We start from the raw sequence: 15,616 nt of genomic DNA on the forward strand, positions 1-15,616 counted from the left end.
GTTAGAATAGGATTCATGGAGTTTCATAAGTGTTTTCTTTATATAGATAAAGAGTGTCAACCTATGAACCACGAGGTGATGGTATGATTCCTGGTCATGGCACATACCAGGTTGCGAGCTCTCTCAACATTGATGTTTCTATCCCTCTCTCCTTCTCCCTCTCTGAAATCAATAAAAATATATTTTTTAAAAATCAAGAAAATAGACCACATGTAAAAAAAAAAATATGTCCCACCCCGTTTAAGAGTGACAGATAAGTTTATTTCACATGTGATGTTTCACACCTTTATATCTGTGTCAAGGCTCACCAAATAGTGCCCATTAGAAAAGTGCACTTTGTTGCATGTCAGTTCTCATTTCCTGTGAGGAACAGCCTTGCCTCAGTGGCAGCAAATACTGGCAAGCAGTGAAGACTATTGCTTTCAGAATCAACAGGAATGCTGACTGGTCACAAAAGACACATCCTGGGACTGATTACAGGACTCTCTTTTTTCTTGCTTTGAGTTCTTGCCTGCTGAGAAAACCTTGAGGTGAACACCCTACAGAGGCCAGGGGAATCTACAAAACCGTTGGATCATTTTCTCTGTCAATGACTTCAGCTACAGGAAAGTTATGGAGGTCCTGAGAATGTCTTTACACAAAGATCACACAAGCCACAGGCCCTGGATCATTTGTGGATTTGCATTCAGAAGAGGCATTTTTTCATCTCATTTATTACAGTCTCTCCCATCACTATGAAAATAGTTTCTGTACCAATATTAGTTTCACTTCAGAGTCTTATAACAAATGACACCAGCCTATGAAATTTCCTACACGGCTCCTTTGCAGTACATGGAGGACTTCCCCTTACGTAATACATACTGTGCACAGATAATTTAATTCACATTGTTCACAGAAGCACAGCAAAGGCCTTCTCTTCTGGATGACCACTGACCTCCCCAACAATCGAGGTACCAGACTACAACTTAGAACCACAAAGTCATGCAGTCTTTCTTTCAAGGCCATGGGCAGCAATGCAGAATAAGCCAATATTGGACCAAGTGATTTTCTGCCATCATGTTGTGCCTTCCAAAGGACAGAAAGTTTGGGATCCCCATATCTGTTCACCTTTACATGCTCTGTGTTTACAATTGTGCTTTCAAATCATCCCAGGGAGTGAACAGAACCATAAAATTTAAGTTACAAAAGAAAAAACACCTTTGTGAAAGGATCATAAACCAGACAAGTATACAGCAAGCAGTTTGCAAGTTGGTGAATTAGAACCTGAAACAATTCATCACAGCATGATGTGAGAACCACAATGTCTCTGAAAGAGCTAGCATTTGCTAGCTGAGGTTGGGTGTTCTGGATGAACTCTGGGTCTGGTCAATTCCCTAGTCAGAGAATGGAATGAAGATCCTGCCAAGAAATAGAAGTTTTCATAATTTCATCAAGTAGAAGTAATAAGACATAATTGATTTTCCCTGAGCAAACAGGGGTTTTCACTGATGCACACTGTTCAGGTGAGCCACGTGGTAGAGGTGAAATCACTTCAGCCACAAGTACTCACAGTGACATCAATTGGGTAGTAGGCCTGGGCAGGTTAGCAAGTGCAATCCAGCTCCTTAAAGCCTCACTTGCACCTAAAAATTATGAGGAACCTAGCAGAGAGTATTTTCCATTAAAAGAGATTTATGTTGGTAAATGGGTGTCAAAGAGTCTCTTTCAGTACTGCTATTCTGAGTGACAATAATAAAACACTCCTTGCACATTTAAGGCCTTTCTCCAGAATGGACTCTCAGGTGTCTAACTATGCTAGGTTTGTGGCTAAAAGATTTCCCACATTCACTACACTCATAGGGCTTTTCTCTAGTGTGAACTCGGCAGTGTTTAATGAGGTGAGACCTTTGATTGAAGGACTTCCTACAGTCGCTACACTCATAGGGCTTTTCTCCAGTGTGAACTCTGAGGTGTTTAGTGAGGGTAGATCTTTGACGGAAGGACTTTCCACAGTCACTACACACATAGGGCTTTTCTCCAGTGTGAACTCTGTGGTGTTTAGTGAGGGTAGATCTTTGACGAAAGGACTTCCCACAGGCACTACACTCATAGGGTTTTTCTCCAGTGTGAACTCTGCAGTGTTTAATAAGATGAGACCTTTCACGGAAGGCTTTTCCACAGTAAGTACACTCATAGGGCTTTTCCCCAGTGTGAACTTTGTAGTGTTTAATGAGGTGAGACTTTTCACGGAAGGCCTTTCCACAGTAAGTACACTCATAAGACTTTTCTCCAGTGTGAACTCTTTTGTGTTGACTGAGCGTAGAACTTTGGCTGAAGATCTTCCCACAGTCACTACACTCATATGGCTTTTCTCCAGTGTGAACTCTTTGGTGCTGAATGAGGTTAGACTTATTTCTGAAGAACTTCCAACATTCACTACACTCATAGGGCTTTTGTCCATTGTGAACTCCCTTATGTTGAATGAGGTTAAACATTTGTCTAAAACCTTGCCCACATTTGTTACACTCATAATTCACTTCTCCAGAGCAGACACCCAAATGCTGAACAACCTTCTGGTAGATGTTGGCAGCTTTTTCACATTCAACACACTGATGATGACTTTTTCCATCGAGAAATTCATGGGAAATATCATTGCTACTGTGTGGCTCCTCAGTGCTAACAGTGGCCTGGTGTTGGGGAATATCTGAGATGGCTGGTAAGTCTTTGCCAACCTCTGTACTGGTTGAAGGCACCCATGTTAAATAGAAGCTGCACCTGGATACAAATGAGGCTCTGTCCATATCTTCTTCCCAGGGCTTCTCTCCACTGGCATCTCTCTGCTGCTGATGACAGTTTGCACTGAAAAATAAGTCTTTCACAGATGTGTCACTGAAGAAGGCTTTCTGCTCACAGTATGCTGCTTGTAACTCTGTCAGGTGCAAAATATGTTTTAAAACTGAGAAACACCACTTACACAGACAGGTCTTCTGGGCTGCTGGAGCTGTCTTAGAAGACCTGACCTGTGGCTCTCCTCTTACAGATACACTCTGCTCAGGAGGCATCTTCTCCTCATCCATTTTATGCCAACAACCTGAAAACAAAGAAATGGTGAGGAACTGAATGTTGACTGTAGTGACAGGGGAAAGTAACATTCCAAAAGTGTGTTACACATAATATGTTGGTTCCATGCAATTGTCTAAAAATAAGAGACACGTTGGAAGGATTAATAGGAAGCTGCTGTGAAACTCTGGGCCTCCGAATATCACAAAACAAGGAAGATCTCATGTGAAATGTGATGCCAGGATGGAAAGCACCACATGGAAGAGAAGCAGGATCTCCAGCTCCTTCTTCCGCTAACCGTGCTCAGTATGGCTTGTCAGCTGGTTATATGGGCAAGCTGTGTAGGAGGTTGGTTATGTTTCATTCCAAGTAAAATTCTACAAATGTGTAACTGGTGTTTGAGGAACACTAAAGCATGTATGTGCACCTCATAACACATGTGCAGGTCAATGTCTGAGAATACTGCAGAGAGAGCAGTGCAGAGGATCAGGTGATGCAAAAAGACCACAAAGATGCAGTTAGTCAAAGCCAGCAAGCCATAGATGAAATGACAAGTCAGCAAAATGTCATTATAGCAAAAAAAAAAAAGGGTAGAAATGAGGTGTTGCCAATGGCACTTTCACTTAAAGACTGCTGGAAATGAGCAGGTTCCAGATTATCATCTGTACACAGCCCTTATGTCATACCTTCCCCCAGCTGGCACTCAACAGAACCAGGCTTCCTCTGAGAACATCTTGCAGGTTCACCCTGTGGAACAAATCAGGGTTCTCCCTGTACCTTCTACTGTACAAGTACATAAAGGTAAATATTCTGAGTATTAATGAAAGACAACAGAGGTGAGCAGCCTGCACTGGCCCAGAGCTATTTGGTTTGCCAATAGTATTCAGGAAAGGGAATAATACAAACAAAAATTGAAGGAGGGTCTTACAAGAACAGACATGGTTCATGTAAGTGAAAAACATAACCTGGCACAGTCACAAAGAAATTTTAGCTAGAGGAAGGAGGTAGAAATGGAAGCCATGGATCTAGACATAGTCACCCTCTCAGAGAGAAGAACAGGTGGAAACCTTTAAGCTGCCTCTAAGACTACTGACTCCCAGACTTTTCCTCCACTTTCTGAGAAATTTGTGTTAGGAATGTTCATAGAGTGCATTGCTCAGGGCTCTCCACACAGCTCAGCGCTGGCATCCAGAGCACATTTGACAATACAGTGGGGGAAATTAGCAGAACTCATGGTCTGGCTGTGGAAGACAGAAAGCTACAAGGAGAATAAAGGAAGAGAGGACATTACTTTAGGACACTAGGAGAGATGTGAAGGTCTTACCTACAGATGATAGAAGTGCAAAAACTTCCAGCATCTCTTCACAGTACAGAAGTCTCTGATCCTCATCAAGAAGCCTCCACTCCTCCTGAGAGAAGGCAATGGCCAGGTCCTCAAAGTTCATATCCTGTTAATGGGGACAGTTCAGTCCATGATTAGCATCTCTCCTAGGATTTTACGTTCGTCATACTCCTCATCTGTCTGCTCCCTCTAATCCCTCATCAAAGAAGATACCAAGCCTAGGTCCCATCAAAATCACTCTCTCCTTATATTCCTACTGATACTGTGCCTTCCACCAACAATAAGGGCAGATGAACACACTGATGATACCTGAGCTCTAAGCCTGACATGTAGGCCACACTGCCTCTCATCAATACAGTGGGTTTCACGAACATACGTTGGGAGAGATGTTGGCCATAAAGGTAATGTGAGTGATTTGACACTGGTTTTGGGCGGCAGTACTTCTGTAGTCCCCCAGATTTTATCTCCAAGGCACCAAAAAACATGGCATCGCATTTCAACCTTCCCACCCTAATTCAGGGGGCTAAGGCCATCACTTCGTAGTAACTGCTGCATATAATTATTTGAACCCCACGTCTCTCCTACAGCTTCATTCCCAGAAGGACAAATTCAAAAGTATCACAAATATGCCATGAGGATGACAGGTTGTTTTCTAATCAGATTATTTTCCAAAATTCTAACTCATCACTTCTGTAATATATTACTGTCTTACCCTTCCCTTCTCCATGCCAGTGGAGATTTTCAAGCCAGGTGTCACTGATGTAGGCTATCTCATTCCTGTTGATCACCATGTCAACTCTCTACAACAAATGGCATGTAGGCACATGTATGGCATCTAAGCTCTGAATCTGGCATGTAGCACAACATCCCCTCTTTACAGAAATGACCCTAAAATTCCCCATGTTATGGCATCCAGACAACACCAAAAATGGATACACAATTCATTCTCTTATGTCAATGTCAGATCCCTGCATCCATGAATTCACATTCCATCTGCAAATTCACATCACTCTTTCTATCATACGTCTCTCACACCTGCATTCCCACAGAAACAGCCCCCATAGTTGTCTCCTTGTTCTCTTACTCAGTACTCAGCATGGGTGCCAGTGAATTTTAAAACTGTTCTAACAGGATGAAGTGCTACCCTGACTCTTGATAGTCTACATTTATGGAAGCATCCTTGAGTACTGTTAAAAAGGCTGTCCTCGATTGTTTTTTCCTTCAATCTCACCTGTTAAGAACTACCTCAGATCTCAGATATCTAGAACTCACCTCCACTGGTGCTACAGTTGATGTCCCTTCACTAGTGACAGCATTTATCTCCCCACTTAACTGTCACCCAAATTCTAGTCTGATGACTCCCAGTGAGTCTCACAGTTGACCACTAGTGTTCCTAAGCTAATCCATCAGACTGACCGCAACACCTCAGGCCATTCCAAGGGTCATAACAAAATCCTGGTGAGTGTTTAAGAAGTAAATATGCATCAGCCCCAGGCTCATCTCTGAATTACTTTTCGGCCTCCAATTCATCTGGCAATGATGCACCTTTTGGGGGTTTTAGTCACAGCCAAATGAGAATATCTCCTCCACCATGTAAAGTTGACTACTTCTGTCCCTATGATATGCTGTGACACCCAACTCGCACAAACAGGAAACCCAGCAGAAAACCCAGTCCTCAGGGTGACACTCGCCTTCCTGAGCTACCATTATCATCCTGAATAATTCCTCATTTTATTTATTTATTTTAAAAAATATATTTACATTGATTTAAGAGAGGAAGAGAGAGGGAGAGAGAGAAACATCAATAATAAGAAAGTATCATTGATCAGCTGTCTTCTGCACGCCCCCTACTGGGGATTGAGATTGCAACTTGGCATGTGCCCTTGACTGGAATCATATCCAGGACCCTTTAGTCCACAGGCCGACACTCTATCCATTGAGCAAACCAGCTAGGGAATGATTCCCCATTTTAAAGTGATCTAAAGCCCAGGTTGGTGTGGCTCAGTTGGTTGAGCATCAACCCATTCACTGAGAGGTCACTAGCTGGATTGAGCCCTGGTCAGGTCACTTGCCCAGTATTCCTGCTTAATTTCTAGTAGGGGGCCTGCAGGAGGCAACCAATCGTTGGATCTTGCTCATTGGTGTTTTTCTGTCTCTCTCTCTCTACCTTCCTCTCTATCTCTAAATTCAGTAAGAACATATTTTTTTTTTAGAAAAAGGTGATCTATAGCTCCACTCGGGCCCACTATCTTTTTAAGAACTTTTCATTCTGAATTGCTCTTCAGAGTTCCAGACTCTCGTGAACTACCCTCTGAAGTATGTTATACCCTAAAGGCCAAACAAACAAACAAACCCCAGAGTTATTATATCCCCAAAGGACAATAATCTACCTATAAATTTATCCATCTCACTTGATGATGCTTCCATTTCTCAAGCTGCTAAATCCCAAACCTCCCATCATTCCTGACTCTTACCTCTATCTCTCAACCTCAAAATTAGAAATCCAGGTGGCCACACCTAAAACACTAATCCATAATCCAAAGGCTTCCTCCATCCACAAACCTGTACCTGTAAGTGACTGTGCATTTTCAGGAATCTATAGAAAGATAAAGGGCTATTGAGAGCTTGGCAAACACCGCCAGGATCCATGGGCTTGGCCGCCCAGTACCCCTTCCCAGCCTTGGGGTCAGGTGATCTAGAGATGACTGTATTACATCAGGCCTCAGTGCACATGCTTGCCAAGTTTGTTATCTACAAAAGGACTTCTCCTTCCTGTCCCCAACAGGTATCCTCTCTCTTCTAGTGTGTTCTTCCTCTGAGCAGTTTTGGGAAACCTTTAGAACCCTACCTCAGACAATGTCCCTCTTTGTTCACAGCCATTGATGGCTCCGTGCCCCCCAGTTTCCTGAAAATGAAACTAAAACTTCTCTGGCAAAACTTCGCCTCATCTTCTCTGTTGCCTTTAGACACAAAACAGGCCCAGGATTCCCGAATCCTCCCAGCTCAGCCACACCAACCCAAACCTTACACAGTGGCATTGCGGCATGTCACCCTCTTTCAACCCGTCACACTGCACGTCACCCACACGAGACTCACGGTTCTGGACGCTGCAACCTGGGCGGCAGGACCTGACAGACGCCTGGACCCAAGGATGAAGGCTAAATAGGTGAGGCTGAGTTGAAGTCTGTAAGCAAAACGGAATCTGGGAGGCGCGGAGGCCTCAATCCCGCCTGTTGCAGCTAATCAAGCCTCAGACACACCACTGCACAGCGGGAACACTGCTCCTGGTGCCTAGTCCTAATTGGTACTCTGAGCGCCAGAGCCTCTCACTATGTTAACAGAACAAAGAGTTCAAAATGACCACCAGGAGAAAGACGCAGGAAGTCACTCCCAAACCAATAATGCGCTGGCCCTGGGCTTTCATTGGCTAAACCCAGCCATCATTAGGCGCATTGCCCTTTGGGTAATGTAGTTTTTCGGACCCTACAAGTGGCATTAGGATGCCAGTCACTCACTGATGGGCCTGAGTGGTGTTGGGAAATGACAACTTTAGGTTTTGGGGGATGGTCACAGGTTTCTGGGAAGTGTTGTCTGCAACAGATTTCTTGTTTTGAGATATTATTTCAGATTCTGTGAAGCTTGGAGTCCTCGCTGAGGTGAAAAGTATTTTAATTATTCCTTGAAGACTACAAATTTAAATGGGGATATATATATATTCTTTTATTTGACTTTTTGAGACAGAGAAAATGAGAGGGAGAGAGAGAAATATGGGTCAGCTGCCTCCTGTACGCCACCCACCCACCCACTGGGCATTGAGACAGGAAACCTGACTTGTAATCAAACTGAGCCACTCCAGCTATCAGCATTTTTATTTTTAACATAAAACATCACATTATTAAGAGAAAAAGCAGACTATGATAGAATATACTTAATCCTATCCTAATCATTTAAGAACAAAATTTGAAAGGATACAAAGGCCAACAAGTTCACATTTTGTACATTGTTAGTTTGTCATCAGTACACATTGTGAAGCTATGGAGCTAGCTGTTACTGAACGTTTACTACATGTGCCAGGCCCTGTGTTCAGTGCTTTACATGCATTATTATATCATTTAATCTCCACAACCTGAGATGGTTTAACCATCTATTTTATAGAGAAGAAATACAGGCTCAGAGACTCAAGGTAAATTGCCTGATTCTAGAGTTAATAAAAGGCAGGGCTGGAAGGCAAACCCATGTGTCTCTAATAACAGAGTTTTGGCTTCTAATGTTAGACTCTGCTGCCTCCTGCAGCTTAGAATAGGGGGTGGGGAGTTTGGAACATTCAGGGTCAACAGTGCCCACCCCTTCGTTCCTTACAGATGGTGCCCACCCTTAACTGCTGCCTTCCATCCAGCCTGATTCAAGTTTTCATCCCTACATGCTTCCCTAAATTAAGGTGACCATATCGTCGCGCTTTTGGCGGGACAGTCCCGATTTTTAACAATTTGTCCCGCGTCCCACGGCGTTTTAAAAAAGTCCCTATTTTTGGAAAGAATCTGGTCACCTTACCCTAAATACACCCACTCTAGAACCCTGCCCCATGTGCTGTCAGGAAACCCCCACTCCGACACTATCCAAGTCCCCAAACCTCTCTGCTCCATCAAACACACACTACAGACTGTCCCCCAGAGTCCTGGGTCCTTCACCTCACTACGGGAGCAGGGGTCTGCTCTGCCAAGGCCAGACATAGGGAGGGGGGACATCAGCCACAATGCATCCCCCCAATGTGCTATCATCTTGAGACCAAACAGGCCTTCTGGAAAGCCTTATGTTGAAGAATGTTCTCGCCATTGAAAAAAAAACGCAGTGCCATTTTTTTGAGAATCCATGGTACCTCCATGACTGGCTAGGGAAAGGGGCCTTTATTTTTAAATAAATCAAAGTGGAAAATTATACCAAGAAATACTAAAACAGAGACTCACATTATACCAGTGTTGCTCAGGGGTGTGTGTGTGTGCTGGCCAGACACAGGACTTTCCCAAAATGAACTTATTTGTGAGCCCAAAGCATCCGGGGACTACAGTGGGACAGATACCTGGGCCATGGGAAGAGTATCCTTGAGAGACCTCTGGCTGGAGACAGAAGAGCCCTGGCCAGGCTCCTCTCAGGTAGACACAGAAACCAAACCCTCCCCAGAGCCTTGCTTCAGGCTCCTCTCTGCCAACCCCTGACAAGAACAGGCCATGCCACAGCATTAGTGGGGACATCCCAGGTAAAGGCAAGAAAGAGTCAGAGGTGGGCATGTAAGCAGAAGCCCCGTCTCAGAGCAACAGAGTGGATTTTTAACCATTAAGGAAGGACCGGGGCATTTTCTCTCACAAGAGCTATAAATTTATGCAACCTCCTTCAGTGGTTAAAATTCAAGACCCTTGCCACCCAGGAGAGGACCTCCTGGCTCAGCAGTCAGCAACCCCTCCTGGTGGGCAGAAAGAGAATCGGCCTCTGCAGAGAGAGTTCTTCCCCCTCCCCGGGCAGATCAATGGCCGGACCACTTTATTACAGTGGATTGGGTGCACCTGCCTGGGTCACCAGTTTTCCTGGAGCACATGCTGGCGCCCAGATCATGACACCCTGGGAACACCTGCAACAACTTTTGCTCCATTTCTCATCAAGCATGGCCCCAAAGAACAGAGTGGCCACCAGGCTGAACCTTGACTAAAGAGGGCCCCAGCAACACACACATAACCCCCTCCCCCCACCATCTCTCCCTAGCAACGGCCCTGCTTTTTCTCCTGCCCATACACATGCCCAGCTGCCACTGGGGCACCCATCCTTGACTCCCAAGAGGAATCTGGACTCCTCAACTACCTGAATCTGGAACAGCCCAGTCTCAGCCCCTGGCTGGAAGGTGCAGAGACCACAGGGGGCATGTCCAGGCCCAGAGCTACTCCAGGCCCCTTTGGATTCAGCCCCAGGGAACACAGATGTCATCATCCTCTGTGGGTGATTGTGCAGCTCAGCCCCCATTCCCAACCCACCACACTGACAGCACGGACACCTCTCCTCCTATTCTCTCCATCACTGTGTGCTCTGCCCTCATGAGAACCCTGGCTACTGGTTCACCATGGGGGTCCCTGGACTGTTCTGGTGTTCACATGTGTGGACTGATTGGGTGAAAGTAAACCCCAACAAATGCATCAGGCCTCTAGTATCTAAATAGAGCTTTAAAAAGTGGTTCCAACTAAACATCTAGATATCCCTGTGTTGTTAGAAAATTAATGTCAACCCTATATGGACTCTACATTTCTTTCTTCATTTCTTATGAGGAACAGCCTTGCCACAGTGGCAGCAAATATTGGCAAGCAGTGAAGACTATTGCCATTGGAATCAACAGGAATGGAACTGATTACAGAATTATCTTTCCACTAGCTTTGAGTTCTTGCCTGTTGGACAACAACCTTGAGGTGAACACCCTAGAGAGCCCAAAGGAATCCACAAAACCATTTTATTTTTCTATGTCAATTACTTCAGCTACAGGAAACAGTTATGGAGGTCCTGAGAATGCCTGTACACGAAGATCACACAAGCCACAGGCCTTGAATCATAACATACAGAGAGGCACTTTTCATCTCCTTCACTTCAGTCTTTCCCACTCACTATTAATACAGTGTTTCTATCCCAATTTTGGTTCCACTTAATCATCAGAGTCTTACAACAAATGACAACAGCCTGTGAAATATTGTACATTTGTGGCACATGGCTCCATTGCAATGCCTGGAGAGAAATTCCCCTCAATATTGCTGATACTTATATAAGACATGTTAACAGAGTCTATAATTCATGTTGTTCACAGAAGCACAACAAAGGCCTCTTCTTCTGGGTGACCATTGACATCACCAGTAATTGAGGCAACAGGCTGAAAATTGGAACCACAAAGCATGAAGTCTTTATTCAAGGTCTTGGGCAGCAATGTAAAATAAGCCAATATTGGACAAAGAGTTATTTTTCTGTCATCATACTGTCCCTTATGAAGCACAGAACATTTGAGGGACCCACAATATATGTACACTTTTACATGCCAACAGATTACAACTGTGCTTTAGAATTATCCCAGGCAGTGAAGAGCCAAAAATATTAAAGGTAAAATAGCAAAAACATCTTTACTAAAAGATCATAAACCAGAGCAGACTACAGCATGTGGTTTGCAGGTTGTTAAGTTAAAACCTGAAACAATCATCACAGCATAATGTGAAAACCACAATGTCCCTGAAAGAGGTAGCACTTCTTAGCTGAGGATGGGTGTTCTGAGTGAACCTGGGGTCAGGTCCATTTTCTAGTCAGAGAAAGGAATTAAGGTCCTTTCTCAGAGATCAGAGTTTTCATAATCCTCAAGTATAAGTGAGAACACAGAATACATTTTCCCTGAGCACAAAGGGGTTGTTAGTGATGCACATTCTTCAGGTGAGCCAGGTGGTAGAGGTGAAATTGCTTCAGCCACACATAATCTCAGTGCCATCAATCTGGTGGTAGGTCTAGGCAGGTTAGCTCCTTCAAACCTCACTTGTACCTGGAAGTTGTGAGCAATCTAGCATAGCGCATGTTGCAATAAGAGGGGTTTATATTCAGTTAAATGTATATGAAAGACTCACATTAAGTTTTGTTATTATGAATGAGAAAGATAAAACATTCCCTGAGCATTTAAAGCTTTTCTCCAGTTTGAACTCTTAATTGTCTAACAAGGCTAGGTTCGCAGATAAAAGGTTTACCACATTCACTACACTCATGAGGTCTTTCATGATTGTGACCTCTGTGGTGTTCAGTGAGCTTAGACCTTTGGCTGAAGGACTTCCCACAATCACTACACTCATATGTATTTTATGCAGTGTGAACTCTCTTGTGGTTTAGGAGTTCATTGCGAGTAAAAGATTTCCCACATTCACTAAACTCATAAGGTTATTTATCCATGTGAACACTCTAGTGTTGAGTGAAGGTAAACCTTTGACTGAAGGACTAACCACAATCAATACAACTATGTGGCTTATCTCCAGTGTGAATTCTGTGGTGTTTAGTGAAGGTAGACCTTTGTTGGAAGGCCTTCCCACAATGACTTCACTCATATGGCTTTTCTCCAGGGTGAATTCTCTGTTGATGAGTGAAAGAAGAGATTTGCCTTAATGATTTCCCACAATCACTGCATTTATTCGGTTTTTCTCCGGTATGAACTCTGTGGTGTTAAAAGAGATTAAACTTATATCTAAAGAACATTCCACAATCAGTACACTCATAGGGATTCTCTGATATGAACTCTGTGATGTCAAAGGAGGTTAAACTTATTTGCAAAGAACTTCCCACAAACAGCACATTCATAGGGCTTTTCTCCAATGTGAACTCTCTTCTGTTGAATGAAGTTAAACGTTTCTCTGAAAATTTTCCACATTTGCTACACTCATAACTCACTGCTCCAGAGCAGACACCTTGATGTTGAACAACTTTCTGGTTGAGGCTGGCAGCATTTTCACATTCACCCCCCTCACATGACTTTTCCCATCGAAACATTCCTGGGAAATCTCATTACTACTGTGGAGGTCTTCAGTGTTAAGAGTGGCTTGGTGCTGGAGATCTGAGATGGTTCATATGTCTTTACTAACCTCTGTACTGGTTGAAGGTGTCAAAGATAAGTAGAAAGCTATACCAGATCTCAAAAAAAAGACCTGGTTCATATATTCTTCCCAGGGCTTCTCTCCCTCTGTTGCTGCTGAGGGTTTGCACTGAAACAGAAGTCCCTTCTACATGCGTCACTAAAGAAGGCATTCTGCTCAAAGTATGCTGCTTGTAAGTCAGTCAGGTTCAAAATATCTTTTAACATTGAGAAACACATCTTACATAGATGGGTCTCCTGGGTTGCTGGAACTCTCTTATAAGCCCTGTCACGTGAGTCTCCTTGAAAAGACACACTATGCTCAGAACAGGCCTCCTCATCATCTATTTTATGCCAACTACCTAAAAACAGAAAAATGATGAGGAAATTAATGGTGATTTTGGTGGCGGGGAGAAGTCTCATTATAAAAGTGTGTTGTATATAACATGTAGGTTCAATGTAATTGTCAGAAAATAAAAGATCTGCAGGGAGAATTAATAAGATGTTGTTGTAAAGTTCTGAGCTACTGAAGATCACAAAACAAGGAAGATCTCTCCAGAAATATGACACAAAGATGGCAAGTACTACATGGATGAGTAGCAGGATCTCCATGTCATTCTTCTGCTAACAACATGGCTTGTCTGCTGGTGAATGGGCACACTGTGCAGAAGGTGGGTTATGTCTGTTTCAAGAAAAATTCAACTAATGAGTGGCTGGTGTTCAAGGACTACTTAAGCATGTAAGTGCACCTCATAAAAAATATGCTGTCAGTATTAGAGAATACTGCAGAGAAAGCAGAGCAGAACAGGTGATGTAAAAATGCCACAAAGGTGAACATAGCTCCGAATCCAGGAAGCCCCAGATGAAATGACAAGTCAGAAAGTGTAACGTATTAGAAAGAAAAGGTAGAAATGAGGTGTAGCCAGTGGTGCCTGCACCTAAACACTGTTTGAAAAGTGCTGGTTCCCAGTATCATCTGAACATCACTGTTGTCATATTGAACATGCTGTTGTCAGCCATAAAGGCCAGACCTCTTCTGAGACCATCTTGCATGCTCACCCTGTGAGAAAACCACGGTTCTTCATGCATATTCTATTCTACCAATGTGTAAAACCTAAATATTTTAAGTATTAATGAAAGACAACAGAGGTGAGCAGTCAGCAGTGGCCTAGAGCAATTCAGCTTACAATAGTATTCAGGGAAGAGAATATTACAAACAAAAGTTGAAGGAAAGTCTTACAAGGAGACACCATGGTTCATGTAAGTAAAGATCATAACCTGGCATAAGCAATCACAAAGACACTTTAGCTAGAGGAAGGAGGTTGAAGTGGAAGCCATGATCTGGACATAGTTACCCTCTCAGAGAGAAGAAAAGCAGGTGAGACCCAGGAAGCTAACTGCAAGACTCCTGGCATCCAGATACTTCCTGCATTTTCTGAGGCAATTTGTGTTAGGGATGTTTGTGGAGTCCATTCCTCAGGTCTCTCCACACAGCTCAGCACTGGTAGCCACAGCACATTTGACAAAATAGTGGGAGGAATTATCAGAACACATGGCCTGGTTGTGAAGAAAGCCATGTCTTGAGACTGAAGGAAGAGAGGACATCACTTCAGGACACTAGCAGAGATGTGAAGGTCTCACCTACAGATGATCCAAAAGCAAAAAACTCCCAGCATCACTTTGCAGTACAGAAGTCTCTGAGCCTTCATCAAGGAGCCCCACTCCTCCTGAAAGAAGGCAATGGCCACATCCTTAAAGTCCATATCCTGTCATAATGGGGTCAGTACAGTATATGATTAGCTTCCTTCCTGGGATTTTAGGTTCATCATACTCCCCACCTTTCACATCCATCTGTTCCCTCTACTCCCCACATCAGAGAAGATACCTGGTCTTGGTCCCATCAAAATCATTCTCTCTTTATATTCCTACTGATACTGTGTCTTCCCCCAACAATGAAAGCAGATGGCTAGATATATTATACCTGTGCTCTAGGCCTCAAATGGGAGTCACACTGCCCCTTGTCAATAACAGTGGGTGTCAGGAACATAGGGTAGAAAGAGATGTTGCCCATAAAGGGATTGTGAGTAATTTTAACTAGTCTTGTCAGGCAATACCCGTATTGTCCCCAAAATTGACCTCCAAGACACCAAAAACATGGCATCACCTTTCTGACCACTATCCCATGGTCCTGAGGTCATCACTTTTCACTACCTGCTGCACATAATTCTTTGCACAACACCTTTCTCCCATAGCTTCTTTCTTTTTTTTTTCTACTTTATGCATTTTATTTTTATTTTTAAATAATAAATCTTTATTGTTCAGATTATTACAGGTGTTCCTCTCCCCCCGCCATAGCTCCCCTCCACTTGATTCCCCACCCCACCCCATGCCCTTACCCCCCACCACTGTCTTCATCTATAGGTGTAAGGTTTTTGTTCAATCTCTTCCTGCACCCCTTAGACCCCCTTCCCCCTGAGAATTGTCCATCCCCTCCCTTTCTATGTCCCTGATTCTATTATATTCACCAGTCCATTCTGTTCTTCAGATTTTTTATTCACTTGATTTTTAGATTCACTTGTTGGTAGGTATGTATTTGATGTCTTTTTGTTGTTCAT

The 15,616-nt window shown here is 43.5% G+C and overlaps 1 protein-coding gene across 1 annotated transcript; it reads right to left on the reverse strand.

The window, feature by feature from the left end:
• Positions 1-307: 307 nt before the first annotated feature.
• LOC307111511 (uncharacterized protein) lies at positions 308-7,731 on the reverse strand. Its single transcript, XM_079791492.1, has 3 exons — positions 7,478-7,731; positions 4,364-4,487; positions 308-3,070 (listed from the first exon to the last, which is right to left on the reverse strand). The coding sequence occupies exons 2-3, from the start codon at positions 4,482-4,484 to the stop codon at positions 1,752-1,754; spliced, it is 1,440 nt and encodes a 479-aa protein (XP_079647618.1). The 5' UTR covers positions 4,485-4,487; positions 7,478-7,731; the 3' UTR covers positions 308-1,751.
• Between the last annotated feature and the right edge of the window lie 7,885 nt (positions 7,732-15,616).

This window comes from Cnephaeus nilssonii, assembly GCF_951640355.1.
Source record: "Cnephaeus nilssonii genome assembly, chromosome: 15".
NCBI lineage: Eukaryota > Metazoa > Chordata > Mammalia > Chiroptera > Vespertilionidae > Cnephaeus > Cnephaeus nilssonii.